The sequence below is a fragment of the Schistocerca americana genome, chromosome 7 (genome assembly GCF_021461395.2).
Source record: "Schistocerca americana isolate TAMUIC-IGC-003095 chromosome 7, iqSchAmer2.1, whole genome shotgun sequence".
In the NCBI taxonomy this organism is placed as follows: domain Eukaryota; kingdom Metazoa; phylum Arthropoda; class Insecta; order Orthoptera; family Acrididae; genus Schistocerca; species Schistocerca americana.
In genome coordinates this window covers 229,015,567-229,032,279 of record NC_060125.1, presented here as the reverse complement: position 1 = coordinate 229,032,279, position 16,713 = coordinate 229,015,567, and the positions used below count along the sequence as shown (strand labels likewise).

Genomic DNA, 16,713 nt, shown 5'->3' with positions numbered 1-16,713 from the left:
TCTAAATTACCGTTAAGAAAAAATGAAAATTCTATACTTGTTGTATAATGTGTGATGTTAGTTTTCTAATATGGGTCTGTTGACTGTGCAGGATACAGAGCTCAGAGAAGAAGGTGGCACAGCTGCTGTTGTAGAATCAGTGCGAGCAGGCCTTTCCATGCAGCTGAAGGAAGCAGTTGGGACGCAAGCTATAATGGCAAGGGAGCACAAAATTACCAGGTATTCTCCATGTAATACACCATCAGAAAAATCAAATATATATATATTGGTTTGTTTTCCTTTACAAACAAAATGATTTTTAAAGCACAATTTTACAGGCCCGTTTAATAGAGTGGTCCCAAATTAGCCTAGAGTGAAATTTGTGTTATTGATATGTGTTAACAGGGACATTAAAAAACAAAGAATAACCAGCACTCCAGATGCGACAGCATCATCCTGGTCTACACTGACTACTGCCACCATGCAGCAGCGCTGCTCAGCCGCTCCTGGAGTACTGGTTATTCTTCATTGCAAAAACAAAATTGCAAATAACTGTGAAAACATCGGACGAATGTGCCTGTAGACTCTTAGGAACATCACATGATATATAACATTCCCAAACTATTACCCCCAAGATTCCTACTGTTGCAATCTTTCCTGCTGTAAAACCTGCCCCATGTTGTCCCCACTCGCTACCCGTACCCCAGCCATAACACAGGTAAATCTTACAATATAAAAGACAGAGAAACTTGCAGAACCACATCTATTGTTTATCAACTAATTTGTGTCCACTGTGCATTGTTCTATATAGGTATGACCGCCACTAGTGTCAGAACACACGAGTGGGCAAAGATAAATTATCTGTTTGGAACATGAAGTACCCAACTGCTGAACATGCTTGAGAGAGTGACTTGAAGATCAAGAGTGACTGCTACACCACTTTAGTTATTTGTGTCCTCCTACCTGGTACTAATTTCCTTGAACTCGAGAGATGGGAACTTGCTCTCTAGAACCTTCCCCCTTCTCTTTTTTTTGTCATTGTCATCCTTTTGAATTATGTGTATGTGTCATTATTTTATTTATTGCTTTTACTTTTTAATTTCACTTCCCTCCCTGCTCTCATTCATACTATTATTATATTTTTCAGTTGCACTATTCATTTCTCTTCCTGTAATGCCTAATCCATCGTTGCTTCTCACTCTGCCCTGATCATCTCTGGACTGAAGCTGGCACAGTGCTTGGTAGTATACTATCTTTGACCTCCTACTCTCTCTCTCTGACACCTCTCCCTTCATCTTTATCTCCCCCCATCTCACAACATGTGAGTCCGTCTTATTCTGAAGTCTGAGTGATCTGCTCTTCCTTCTTAAGTTATCTCTCTCTTCTTCCCAAAGAAGAAATTAGTTGCTCAAAAGCTAGAAAATAGTTTACTTTTATATGTGTCTATCAGCAGCACCATACATTCTGCTGTCTGAGGTTCAGTATTTGCTAGCGATATGCATCACCAAGAAGCATCAGCCACATTTTCTTTCTAACAAAACTTGTTCCACATGATCTACGAGGGCAGTTCAATAAGTAATGCAACACATTTGTTTTCTGAAACAGGGGTTGTTTTATTCAGCATTGAAATACACCAGGTTATTCCCCAATCTTTTAGCTACACAACACTATTTTTCATCGTAATCTCCATTCAATGCTACGGCCTTACGCCACCTTGAAATGAGGGCCTGTATGCCTGCTCGGTACCATTCCACTGGTCGATGTCGGAGCCAACGTCGTACTGCATCAATAACTTCATTATCCGCGTAGTGCCTCCCACGGATTGCGTCCTTCATTGGGCCAAACATATGGAAATCCGACGGTGCGAGATCGGGGCTGTAGGGTGCATGAGGAAGAACAGTCCACTGAAGTTTTGTGAGCTCCTCTCGGGTGCAAAGACTTGTGTGAGGTCTTGCGTTGTCATGAAGAAGGAGAAGTTCGTTCAGATTTTTGTGTCTACGAACACGCTGAAGTCGTTTCTTCAATTTCTGAAGAGTAGCACAATACACTTCAGAGTTGATCGTTTGACCATGGGGAAGGACATCGAACAGAATAACCCCTTCAGCGTCCCAGAAGACTGTAACCATGACTTTACCGGCTGAGGGTATGGCTTTAAACTTTTTCTTGGTAGGGGAGTGGGTGTGGCGCCACTCCATTGATTGCCGTTTTGATTCAGGTTCGAAGTGATGAACCCATGTTTCATCGCCTGTAACAATCTTAGACAAGAAATTGTCACCCTCAGCCACATGACGAGCAAGCAATTCGGCACAGATGGTTCTCCTTTGCTCTTTATGGTGTTCGGTTAGACAACCAGGGACCCAGCGGGAACAAACCTTTGAATATCCCAACTGGTGAACAATTGTGACAGCACTACCAACAGAGATGTCAAGTTGAGCACTGAGTTGTTTGATGGTGATCCGTCGATCATCTCGAACGAGTGTGTTCGCACGCTCCGCCATTGCAGGAGTCACAGCTGTGCACGGCCGGCCCGCACGCGGGAGATCAGACAGTCTTGCTTGACCTTGCGGTGATGATGACACACGCTTTGCCCAACGACTCACCGTGCTTTTGTCCACTGCCAGATCACCGTAGACATTCTGCAAGCGCCTATGAATATCTGAGATGCCCTGGTTTTCCGCCAAAAGAAACTCGATCACTGCCTGTTGTTTGCAACGCACATCCGTTACAGACGCCATTTTAACAGCTCCGTACAGCGCTGCCACCTGTCGGAAGTCAATGAAACTATACGAGACGTAGCGGGAATGTTTGAAAATATTCCACAAGAAATTTCCGGTTTTTTTAACCAAAATTGGCCGAGAAAAAAAATGTGTTGCATTACTTATTGAACTGCCCTCGTATCGCTCCTAGATTTTTGATGCAAAAGCTTTGGAACACCCTGTGTGTGTGTGTGTGTGTGTGTGTGTGTGTGTGTGTGTGTGTGTGTGTGTTGGTGTGCAGGCTGGGGGTAGAGGCAGGAGGAGGGGTACTTTTTGTCTTTTATTAACTAATAGCGCTGAAATATGAAAGAAATAGCACCTAATCTTATTAACTGTTTGCACAGTCTTTCACAAGGCATGGAATTATCATAGATTCTTAACCCTTTCAGACCTGGTGGTCACAATTGTGTACATAAAGATTGTTCACTAATATTTCGCTGACAAGAAATGTCAGGTGCATCCAAACCCACTGTGCACATTTGTGTATGTTTCTTTTAGCCATGCTCCAGCAGCTGCTGCTCTCTTGTGAGCAGTCTGTGAACCACATAGTAAAATATACTCTCTGGTGTTTTATCTCTGTGGGAAGCCATTACTCGTTGACTTTATTGCTATGATAGTCATATTGTAGGTTTTGTTTATGAATATTTTGTGTGGTTTCCTTCTTTTGGAAACATTAGACATTCTTTCAGTGGAATTTTCAGCAATTTCATTCAATTCATATTTGTGTTATGTACCAGGTAAGATTAATGTACACATTTGTGCACAACAGGTCCCTAATGGTGTAAAATAAGAAAAATAACCTAAAATGTGTATCAGCTATATTTCCATGGCTATGGTAGTTGTGTGTGGTAATTTTTCCATTAATTTCAGTACCAGCAGCAAGGAGGAGAATAAGTGACCTGTACATATGATTTTATTTTATATTGCTGGCTTCTGACTTACAAATATGGATGAGGAATGTCTTTCTGTGGAGAAAGATTGGGACTTGATTATGGACATAATTGAAAATGGTGGTGTTTCTGACTTTAGTTTGAGTGGAGATGAGGAAGACAGTGTACCACTTATTGAAAGGCAAGCTCCACAAATAGTAAAACGTGTTGGAGCAAATAAAGTGGGCGTGAATGATGTGTCTAGAGACACCATATCTGAAGATGAAGATGATGGAGAGGTTGTGGATGTTGAAATGAACTATTTATGCAATGAAAACAACCCAGAATTGAATAACCTGTGTGACAACATAATGGTGACACCTAAAGAATCAATAAAATAGAAACGAAAGCCTCTAAGTACCATGGCAGAAAGATACAAAGCTCCAAATTTTGAAGAATCTTTCTTGTGTTCTCCAATGCAATACTTCAAATGATATATAGCCTACCAGATGACTTGTTCACTAACATGGCACCACATACTTATATTTATGGATTACAATGAGGCAAATCCTCATTCAAGCAGACAACTCCTCAAGCACTAGAGATGCTATTTGGTTTGCATATATTGACTGGCACCTTGAAATTTCCCAGATTATGAATGTATTGGGATACAAGCTTGAAGGTAAATGTGTTTTGGGAAAACATGTCACGAGACAGATTTTTAGAATTATGAACAAATTTACACTTGGTGAACAATCTGGAAAAGCCACCTAAAAATAAAGATAAATTTTACAAAGTCAGGCCAATTTACTCAGCCATTCGAAAACGCTGCAGTGAACTTCCTATAGAAGAGAATGTTTGTGTCAGTGAAGGAATTATTCCTTTCACTGGGAAGTTTTCTGCAAAGCAGTATGTCAAAGGGAAACCAAGTCCATGGGGAATCAAAGTCTTCATGTGAAAAGAGTGGAACAGTGCATGATTTCCTTTTGTATCAAGGTGCTACAACTGAACTAAATACCACATACTGTAAAAAATTTGGATTAGTTCCTGCTGTTGGTTTAGAATTTTCTGTTCCACTCTCAAAAGGTAGGCTAAAGGTCATAAATTATACTTTGACAACTTCTTTTCACCTTATCATCTGTTTCAAGTTCTGAAATCTCAAGGCATCAATGCAGCAGGTAATGTCTGTCAAAACAGATTTGGAAAGAACTTGCCTTTTTCAGATGATAAAACAATAATAAAACAAACCAGAAACCAGAGGTTACTGAGAAGAAATCACTAGTGCTGATGACATTACCATGTGTAAGTGGTTAGACTATTGTCCAGTTGTATTTGTTCAAACTTTGTTGGTAAAGGCTCAGTGGATGAAGTTGAGTGCTGGGACAAAAAACACCACAAATATGTGAAAGTAGAAAGACCTGAAATATTGAGAAGATATAATTATGCAATGGATGGTGTGGAACTATTTGATCAATTGATAAGCTACTACAGAGTTTTCATCAGATCTCGAAAATGGCCTTTCCGTATGATTTTTGATGCTGTTGACTCTGCCATCGCACAAAGTTGGTTGGTACACAGACAAGATGCAGACAACCTGTCTATCCCAAAGAAGAAGCAAATGGACCTTCTTTCCTTTCGTATCAGGGTAGCAGATGGATTGATACTGTGCCAGTGAAAAGAAGAGGGGGCGTCTGTCTGATGAAGGACTGGTTTCCGACATGAGAGGTATACCAAGAAAAAGAGGAGAATTATGACCAGCTACAGAGATGCAGTTTGATTCCATTGACCATTTGCCTTTGCATGATGTACGAGCTCCAAGTCGTTCCAAATTTCCAAAATGTACAGGGCGCCCTAGAATTCAGTGCAGAAAATGTAAAGTTCATTTATGTCTCCAAAAGGACAGAAATTTTTTTTGCAGCTTCATACAAAACCTTAAAATCAGTGTTTTGACCATTGTTGTTTAAATAAGAACTGTAATTTGAAATTATTTTTATTGTTTCTTCTGTTTTAAAGTGAAATAAAGAGTGGTATACTTGATCCATAGTGTTAACCTCCGTAATGTGTGACATGAAGCTCGAGACCTGATGAACACAATTGTGTACATTAAATATCTAGAAAACTAGGGATCAAATGAAAGTTTTTCTTAGAAAAATGTTGTCAGGAGACTCACCTGCATGTAAAAATGTTGTCAGATATTTTTTAAATAAGTGAATAAAAAATCAGGTCTGAAAGGGTTAAATATTCAAGGCAACAAAACAGCACATGAAATAAAATATATACACACATCAAAAAAAAAGTTTTGCATCTCCTTAGTTCCGAGAGTTCTGGAACCTGTACAGAAAATTGGAATAGAGATCAACATAAACATCATTTCCGCCCTTTTTATTGCTCATGAAAACGACACATTGCATGTTGTACCACCATACAGCGAGACCTATGGAGGTGGTGGTCCAGATTGGTGTATACACCGGTGCCTCTAATACCCAGTGGCATGTGCTCTTGCATTGGTTTATCCCTGTATTCGTCGTGGCATACTATCCACAAGATCATCAAGGCACTGTTGGTCCAGATTGTCCCACTCCTCAATGGCGATTCAGCGTAGATCCCTCAGAGTGGTTGGTGGGTCATGTCATCCATAAACAGCCCTTTTCAATCTATCCCAGGCATGTTCGATAGGGTTCATGTTTTGAGAAGATGCTGGCCACTCTAGTTGAGCGATGTCGTTATCCTGAAGGAAGTCATTCACAAGATGTGCACAATGGGGTGCAGATTCTCGCCCATGAAGATGAATGCCTCACCAGTATGCTGCCGATAGGGTTACACTGTTGGCCAGAGGATGGCATTCACGTATTGTACAGCCATTACGGCACCTTCCATGACCATTAACAGCATACGTCTACCCCACATAATGCAACCCCAAAACAGCAGGGAACATCCACCTTGCTACCCTCACTGGACAGTGTGTCTAAGGCATTCAGCCTGACCGGGTTGCCTCCAAACACGTCTCTGACGATTGTCTGGGTAAAGGCATATGCGACACTCATCGGTGAAGAGAACATGATGCCAATCCTGAGCCGTCCATTTGGCATGTTGTTGGGCCCATCTGTACCACACTGCATGGTGCCGTGGTTCCAAAGATGGACCTCGCCATGGATGTTGGGAGTGAAGTTGTGCACCATGCAATCTATTGCGCACAGTTTGAGTCATAACACGACGTCACGGTTAAAGCAGGCTCAGACATGGTAATTGGATGTCTCTATAGGCCCCCTGGCTCAGCAGCTGTTGTGGCTGAGCACCTGAAGGATGATTTGGAAAATATTTTGAGTAGATTTCTCCACCATGTTATAGTTCTGGGTGGAGATTTTAATTTGCCGGATATAGACTGGGAGACTCAAACGTTCATAACGGGTGGCAGGGACAAAGAATGCAGTGAAATTTTTTTAAGTGCTTTATCTGAAAACTACCTTGAGCAGTTAAACAGAGAACCGACTCGTGGCGATAACATATTAGACCTTCTGGTGACAAACAGACCCGAACTATTTGAAACAGTTAACGCAGAACAGGGAATCAGCGATCATAAAGCGGTTATGGCATCAATGATTTCAGCCATAAATAGAAATATTAAAAAGGGTAGGAAGATTTTTCTGTTTAGCAAAAGTGACAAAAAGCAGATTTCAGAGTACCTGATAGCTCAACACAAAAGTTTTGTCTCAAGTACAGATAGTGTTGAGGATCAGTGGACAAAGTTCAAAACCATCGTACATTATGCATTAGATGAGTATGTGCTAAGCAAGATCGTAAGAGATGGAAAAGAGCCACTGTGGTACAACAACCGAGTTAGAAAACTGCTGCGGAAGCAAAGGGAACTTCACAGCAAACATAAACATAGCCAAAGCCTTGCAGACAAACAAAAATTACGCGAAGCGAAATGTAGTGTGAGGAGGGCTATGCGAGAGGCATTCAATGAATTCGAAAGTAAAGTTCTATGTACTGACTTGGCAGAAAATCCTAAGAAATTTTGGTCTTATGTCAAGGCGGTAGGTGGATCAAAACAAAATGTCCAGACACTCTGTGACCAAAATGGTACTGAAACAGAGGATGACAGACTAAAGGCCGAAATACTAAATGTCTTTTTCCAAAGTTGTTTCACAGAGGAAGACTGCACTGTAGTTCCTTCTCTAGATTGTCGCACAGAGGACAAAATGGTAGATATCGAAATAGACGACAGAGGGATAGAGAAACAATTAAAATCACTCAAAAGAGGAAAGGCCTTTGGACCTGATGGGATACCAGTTCGATTTTACACAGAGTATGCGAAGGGACTTGCCCCCCTTCTTGCAGCGGTGTACTGTAGGTCTCTAGAAGAGCGTAACATTCCAAAGGATTGGAAAAGGGCACAGGTCATCCCCGTTTTCAAGAAGGGACGTCGAACAGATGTGCAGTACTATAGACCTATATCTCTAACGTCGATCAGTTGTAGAATTTTGGAACACGTATTATGTTTGAGTATAATGACGTTTCTGGAGACTAGAAATCTACTCTGTAGGAATCGGCATGGGTTTTGAAAAAGACGGTCATGTGAAACCCAGCTTGCGCTATTCGTCCACGAGACTCAGAGGGCCATAGACATGAGTTCACAGGTAGATGCCGTGTTTCTTGACTTCCACAAGGCGTTCGATACAGTTCCCCACAGTTTAATGAACAAAGTAAGAGCATATGGACTATCAGACCAATTGTGTGATTGGATTGAGGAGTTCCTAGATAACAGAACACAGCATGTCATTCTCAATGGAGAGAAGTCTTTCGAAGTAAGAGTGATTTCAGGTGTGCCGCAGGGGAGTGTCATAGGACCGTCGCTATTCACAATATACATAAATGACCTGGTGGATGACATCGGAAGTTCACTGAGGCTTTTTGCAGATGATGCTGTGGTGTATCAAGAGGTTGTAACAATGGAAAGTTGTACTGAAATGCAGGAGGATCTGCAGCGAATTGACGCATGGTGCAGGGAATGGCAATTGAATCTCAATGTAGACAAGTGTAATGTGCTGTGAATACATAGAAAGATAGATCCCTTATCATTTAGCTACAAAATAGCAGGTCAGCAACTGGGAGCAGTTAATTCCATAAATTATCTGGGAGTACGAATTAGGAGTGATTTAAAATGGAATGATCATATGAAGTTGATCATCGGTAAAGCAGATGCCAGACTGAGATTCATTGGACGAACCCTAAGGAAATGCAATCCGAAAACAAAGGAAGTAGATTACAGTACACTTGTTCGCCCACTGCTTGAATACTGCTCAGCAGTGTGGGATCCGTACCAGATAGGGTTGATAGAAGAGATAGAGAAGATCCAACGGACAGCAGCGCGCTTCGTTACAGGATCATTTAGTAATCGCGAAAGCGTTAAGGAGATGATAGATAAACTCCAGTGGAAGACTCTGCAGGAGAGACGCTCAGTAGCTCGGTACGGGCTTTTGTTAAAGTTTCGAGAACATACCTTCACCGAAGAGTCAAGCAGTATATTGCTCCCTCCTACGTATATCTCGTGAAGAGACCATGAGGATAAAATCAGAGAGATTAGAGCCCACACAGAGGCATACCGACAATCCTTCTTTCCACGCACAGTACGAGACTGGAATAGAAGGGAGAACTGATAGAGGTACTCAAGGTACCCTCCGCCACACACCGTCAGGTGGCTTGCGGAGTATGGATGTAGATGTAGATGTAGACATCCTGTGGCTGCACGAAAAGCATTATTCAATGTAGTAGCATTGGTGTCAGGGTTCCTCTGAGCTGTAATCCTTAGGTAGCGGTCATCCACTGCAGTAGTAGCCCTTGGGCAGCCTGAGCGAGGCATGTCATCGAAAATTCCTGTTACTCTATATCTCCTCCATGTCTGAACAACATCACTTTAGTTCAGTTCGAGATGCCTGGACACTTCCCTTGTTGAGAGCCCTTCCTGGTACAAAGTAACAATGTGCACACAATCGAACCGTGTTATTGACTGTCTAGGCATGGTTGAACTACAGACGACGCAAGCCGTGTACCTTTCTTGGTGGAATGACTGAAACTGATTGGCAATCGGACCCCTTCCATCTAATAGGTGCTGTTCATGAGTGGTTGTTTTCATCTTGGGCGGGTTTAGTGACATCTGTGAACAGTCTGTGATACAATATCCCCAGTCAATGTCTGTGTTCAGGAGTTTTGGGAACCAGGGTGATGTAAAACTTTTTTTGATGCATGTAATTGTAATAAATGATTTAAGACAAAATTAACCTGACAAATGCAGAAAGACGTCAGTGTGTTTAGTTATAATTCCAGCTTCTGGCATATATAAAATGCTTTGGTGTTACTGGTTCTTATTATTGTAATTTTCTTACAGGATGGTGCTGGCCCACATGCGAACAATTCCAGAACTCATTCTTCTTGGTCCTCGCTGCCAGTCTTCAAAAAGGCTGCCAATATTTTCATTTATGGTGAGACACCCAAGAGGTGTGTTCCTCCATCACAACTTTGTATGTACAGTTTTGAATGATGTCTTCGGTATCCAGGCAAGAGGTGGATGTGCATGTGCTGGTCCATATGCTCAGGATCTGCTAGGAATTCCTGAAGAATTAGCTCAGGAGTATGAAGAAGTACTGCTTGAAGATCGGTGAGTGTGGAATAATTACATGAACATTAACATTCCGTATTGAATGCTCATAATTAGCTCCATGCTGCCCGTAGAATAAGCAGTCCAACTTTGTTTGCACTTATCGTTTACTAAAAATGTAATATGTGATCGTTAAGATGTGAGTGATTTAGCCCAGCTATTAAAGAAACAAATTTATCGGTTATTTGTAATATAAATATTGTTTGGCAAGGTGGTTCATCGTTTGCCTACTAACTGGAGTGCTTTGTAGCAGATTGGCAGGTGATGAGTAGTAATGTCTCTAGCTTTTTGGTCTCTCACTTTTCCTCAGAAAGGAAGATGAAAAATATAGATGTAAGCACAGTTTTGATTCCATTTCATAATCAGGTAGTTGCCAGGTCATTTTATAACCCATGAGCAGCTTCTTCTCCCATGTGATGCTGATGATGAGGTCCCATACTATGCGAGAGTCCCACACCACTGACTAGGCAAGGTCTTAGCAGAGGTGGTTTGCCATTGCCTTCCTCCAACCATAATGGGAATGAATGATGATGATGAGGATAATACAACACCACTCAGTCATCTTGAGGCAGGGAAAATCCCTGACCCCGCTGGGAATCGAACCCGGTACCCCATGCGCTGGAAGCGTGAACGCTACTGCAAGACCACAAGCTGCGGAATTCTCCCATGTGCCTCACTAAAAACAAGATTCTGCTCTTAACTCTGGTATCATAACAGCACATTATAAAATCAATGTATGCGAGTGATGGAGCATACATCATTTGTAATTACTTTAGTTTGGGTAGATTACTGTGATTTTCCCACGATAATAATTTTGTTTTTAATATTCACTGAATTCAGTTGTCCTCTATATTACTTACTACATTTTGCAAATGATCAATTTTGTTATGGATGTGTCACACATCAGTTAAAATTTTATTTCTGAAATATTAAGGCTTGTACCAGATCTACTCAGGAGATGGAGTATGTGAAGGAGTATTGCTTTTACATCTATGTGCAGGCTGTTATTAGCCCAATTTTTATCTTCTTGATCCCAGGACCAATGTGAATAAAGAAATGTCTTACTTTCTGCACAGAAATTTCAAACCTGGTTCATTGGATATAAGGTACCATCTTTCTCCAAGTGTTTCCCAGTTAGGACTTTTCATCATTTTATACCCACTCCCCAGATAAACCAGCATGTATCTCTTTTTACTGCCCTTCTTTGTGTATGCTATATATACCCTGTTAGCCCAACATGGTATAGTTACCAAACTCTTGAGTATTATTGTGTGTGTGGACAGCGGCTTACCTTAGTCTGACCTTCATATTTCCCTCTCTTTAAAAATTTTCTTTGAAATGTGTGCAACATGGATGTGAATAGATTACATTATTAAACTTCAACAACTTATGGCATTTTTTTGTTTTTCAGTTTCCCTGCAAGTATCATTCTGCTTCTGTTCTCATTCTGCTGATATGAATGAATGTTCATCTCATTTGTGATTTTTTATTCTTTAAATGTCTCCTCTTGTAGTAGAGTCCATTATTTTTCTCTTCAGTCATCTATGCTATGGTTGCTCAAGTTCCTGGAGAAATCTTAATCAAAATTAGTTTTCCACATGTCAGAGCAAGCAATTTAAATTCAGTGTGCATTGTGATAACAAAGTATTGTGTTTGTAGCTACAAAAGTACTTTGGAACAATTGTGCTCAATAGGTGTTCTTAACTCTTCTATGCTGGTGCATAAAATTTAGATGATACTTTTGGTAGTTTGGGATCTACATGCTTGTTACCTTTGCGATGATCCCTACTGATGTTACCATTGTACATGGCTAATGCTGACCCATCTAATGTTTCTCAGCCTTTGTTTGTATGCTGTATATGCTACTGTCTCTACTGATTAGCATGCATTTTTTTGTCAAATAGCACTGTGGGTTTGTTCAGTAAAGAACTATTTACACACTGTTGAGTTTAGGAACCTGAAAGTGCTAGGTAATTATGTTATTGTGTGTTAATAATTCATGTTAACTTCCTGCTAAAGCAAATTCAGCTTTGTAGTAACTTTATTCCAGTCTTAACCCAAAATGACATCTGCTTAATATAACTTCTCATGCAGGCGACTTGACCGCACTCATTTACGCCGCCATGAAGAACACTCGAGCTTTGAAATGTTGCGTCCTGGTTTTGCTCGTATATCATTGCCATTTTTTATGGCCGATCAAGAGGTGGCTTTTGTTTTGGAGGCTATAAAAATGGTTGCTACAGAAGGATGGAAGCTTCTGCCTCAATACATACTAAACCCTGAGACGGGAGAATGGAGACATCATACGAATACGGTAATTTTTGTTACTTTACACAGTATTCTGTAAAGTACAGTAGTAAAAATATCAAGTGTTTCAGGTGTAATTAAAATATTACGTAGTTAAGCTCAAACACTTATTTCAATTCAGTTCGTATAACATATCTGCTTTCTATTCCTGTTATGGTTTCATGGAAGTAATTTTTGGACCTTGTACTTTTACTTCATTATTTTAAGAGTAAATCTGAACAATTTGTAGTTGTTATTAGAACCACAGCATTGTTTGGGTTCCAAGTATCTAAAATAAAATCAAAGTTTTTTTATTGGCAATTAAGTATTTGAGAACACAAGAAAACTGTTTTGGATGCTATCTTTGATTGAAATAATTTGTCAGCTTTTGTACAAGTTCTGATAAGATCAGATTATTCTGTAAGTTAACTTTGCAATTAAATTAAATTTTGTTTCCTTTCACAATAAGTAATAAAAACTGTTAAATGTAGAAATTCTGAAACAACTTAATTTTTCTAGTTCCCTGACTTGTTTAGCGTAATCAAACATTACAGGTGTTTCGCGAGAGAAAATGGCTTGGCCATATAAGATACACTGATGGCAAAATGACTGTAAGTGAAAGACGTATCTCCTGCCTCGGTACGTTCCCTCAGGACTATGCTGACTGCCTCCATACAGCTCGCAATATATTCAACAAGGCTAGAAAGGTGAGACCTACCCTAGGTTGTTGTCTATTGTCAGTCGCTTGTGCATAGTATCTGAATTTCAAGGGGTGACATTCAGTATATATTTTTAAAACTAGAGATGATAAATACAATTTTCATTTTTTCACTTTTTCTCAGATGGCTCAGAGGTACCCACTTGCTGATCAGTGTGTGATGTTTGATGAACACACAGAAAAGTTGCGGTGGTTTATGCTACCAAGTGAAGCACAGGACTTGTTACTGGGACACTCACGTCGGGTTAAGCACCACGTTCCATTTGAACCAGCTATATATGGAGGTTCGCGGGGGTCACCAGTGCCTCCCCCGGTTGCTGAAGAATCATCCCTTCCTCCTTCCCCTGAAGCACTTCCTCGTCACGGGAGCCTTCCATGCATAGCTCCACGGCTGTCGGGTGGCCGCCCAATCTCACCAGCAGTGCCATCTCACAGGTGTGACATCTCTTACGTAATGGCTATTTTTGAATGTTAGAAATAGTTTAATATTTCGTAATCAAACTTTGTATGTAGACTCACTCATATGTTGATCCTGATCTTGCAAACTTAATAACAACTTAGTAGCAGAGAAATTGCTATGCTATATTTTTTAGTAACAAGAGTTGCTAAATTTCAGAGTTGATTTTATGTAGGCTTACTTTGAAATTTTTGCTGCCTAAGCATTGAAGATCTTAAGTATTATTATCAAGTACTAAATAATTCTGATGTTATTATCAGAAGTAATTGCACTTTTTGTTTACAAGGTGAAAAACGTGGAATATGTTTTCCCTATGCATTTGAAATATTCATTCACCCAAAGAGTAAGGTAGATGTAATTTATACACAGGTAAGTCATTGGTACTTAATCGAAAAATTAAATAATCTAAAATAATTTCACTCATTAAAATAAGGGAGAAATACAGATTAATATTTATTTTGTGTTATCACTTGGTATTTCTCTTTTTCATTCCCATTTCATTGATGCCTTGGTCTCTTACTTTTATCAGCCTATCTATTGCTCTTTGCTGTACTCCAGTCTCTGCCAAACTACGGAAATTACTTGTCCTCTAAAAGTACACTTCCAACATTATACTGACTTTGCTTAATGCCACTTGAGTGCATAGGAAATTAGTGATTTAGGTTTTTTTTGGTTTTCCTGGATCATTTCTTGCAAATATCAGGTCGATTCCTTCAACAAGGCCACAGGCGACCACCTTTCATATCCACATTATCACATCTGTATATACGAGGACTATCCACAAAGTACATTACGTTTTGGAATTAAAAATAAATAAAGTATTGGAAATTTATTTTGTTATATACAGATGAAAGCCACACTTAAATACTACTTTTCTACATAGTTGCCATTTAAATTAAGGCACTTATCGTAGCAATGGATGAGCTTGGAAATTCGTTCGTCGTAAAATTCGGCCGCCTGCGCCTTCAACCACGTAATGACTGTCTTGGGACAGAAAAGATGATTTTTGTGGATTTCCTGGAAAGAGGCACTACAATAAACTCTCAAAGGTATTGCCAAACTCTGCACAACCTCAGAAGAGCAATACAAAAAAAGTGCATGGGAAAGTTGGGCTCAAAGATCTTGCTGATTCACGACAATGCCCGGGCCCACACGGCAAATGCCACTCGTGAAGTTCTCGAATCTTTTAAGTGGGAGTTGTTTCCTCATCCGCCGTACAGTCCCGACCTGGCACCGAGCGACTTCCACTTATTCCCAGCTATGAAGAAGTGGTTGGCTATGCAACGTTTTGATGACAACGCACAGCTTCAAGAAGAGGTAACCACGTGGTTGAAGGCGCAGGCAGCCGAATTTTACGACGAAGGAATTTCCAAGCTCGTCCATCGCTACGATAAGTGCCTTAATTTAAATGGCAACTATGTAGAAAAGTAGTATTTAAGTGTGGCTTTCATCTGTATATAATAAAAAAAATTTCCAATACTTTATTTATTTTTAATTCCAAAACGTAATGTACTTTGTGGATAGCCCTCGTATTTATATGTGTACATATAGAGTTACACATTTTCCCCGTGTTAAGCTGACAAATCCTTTATAATTGTTGAATGATATCTGGTGGATAAAATGTTGCACTACTATAAAATAATAAACATTTCAGTCAGAACTAATCCAGTAAATTCTTTGTCATTTATGTGTCAGCCTGTTGCCAAATGGTAACTAAAAGTTTTTTGTACTGTTATTTGGAAGAAAACAGTATATTTATACTTCTGTGCATATAAATACATTGGATAGGATCACGGAATTTATTGCCAAGTACACTTGAACATTTTCATAATTATAATTACATTCTCAATGAAAAACGTCCATGCCTATCCTCCCACTCAGTGACACTATCACTTTTTTTCCATGGCAAATGGAAGGGAATTAATGCTATGTCATGAAATCCCACAATGTTTGATACTGGATTGCTACCTGGTAATAATTTAGGCTAATCATCTCCAATGGCTTTAAATGACTTTAGAACTTAAATGTTTATTGATGATACAAGTGCAGCAATCCAGCACCCAAACTGAACCATATAGACATAGCCCAGCAGATGATAGCTGTATAGGCCTGCCAATAACAGCAAACCGTTTATGTTGTAAGCTCACACTATCTCATATTTTGGATGAACCAACATGTAGATAACTGTTTTTTTCTGATGATAAATAACTTTTTTTCTGATGATACTAAGTTTGTCAGCTTAATACAAAGAGAAAATTTAATAAAAAGGCAACTAATTCATACATACATGCAAAAAAAATAATCTTACAGATCTTGTTTCACTAGGCTTTATATGTTTGTGTATGTACTTGCAAATAAATCAGCTGCCAAAACTGCTATTACACTATTCATTCACACCTCAGCACTAGTTGTTGCACATGTTAGATGTGCTACACACTTCAAACAATACCCATTTGGCTAACATCAGAACCGTGACAGTATTTCTGTCTTTATATTTCATCTTTCATTCTTCTCTGTGTTTGAAACTGAGTCAGCATTCCTCCATATCTCTAATCAAGGATTTAAAATTTTCTTTCTACACAAATGTAGTATATGCCTATTGTAGGATCACATAGGTGTTTTGTTATTAATTTATGATATAGATTTGTTTTCAATCTGTCTTTAAATATTTTGGTGTTAGTTATTTCTTTAATCTACTAGCACAATTTGTTGTGCAGTTTAGTCCCTAGTAGAAAATACTGTTATTATGCTTCATTTCTATTTTTTTATACGAAAGGAAATTGGGTAGGCTGTTTGAATAGGTAGAGCTGTTTGTATAATAATTGCTAATGTTTTTTTCCTAATGTACACAATGGATTGATAGATGTGCATTACAGAACAAGTTGGTTGGAAGCCCAACTAAAGCTAAAGATTGAGTGAACTGAGAAGTGTTACGAAACTACAGGGCACTTAATACCATACACTGAGGACAGAATTCTAAAGGCATAACA

General features: G+C 39.6%; 1 protein-coding gene across 1 annotated transcript in view; it reads left to right on the top strand.

Moving 5' to 3' along the window:
• Positions 1-16,713, top strand: part of LOC124621786 — a 104,375-nt gene that overhangs the window by 22,620 nt on the left and 65,042 nt on the right. Inside the window, exons 6-10 of the mRNA XM_047147220.1 lie at positions 92-219; positions 9,993-10,262; positions 12,357-12,576; positions 13,103-13,255; positions 13,391-13,701. Coding sequence (XP_047003176.1) covers positions 92-219; positions 9,993-10,262; positions 12,357-12,576; positions 13,103-13,255; positions 13,391-13,701 — 1,082 coding nt within the window. The remainder of the gene's footprint in view (positions 1-91; positions 220-9,992; positions 10,263-12,356; positions 12,577-13,102; positions 13,256-13,390; positions 13,702-16,713) is intronic.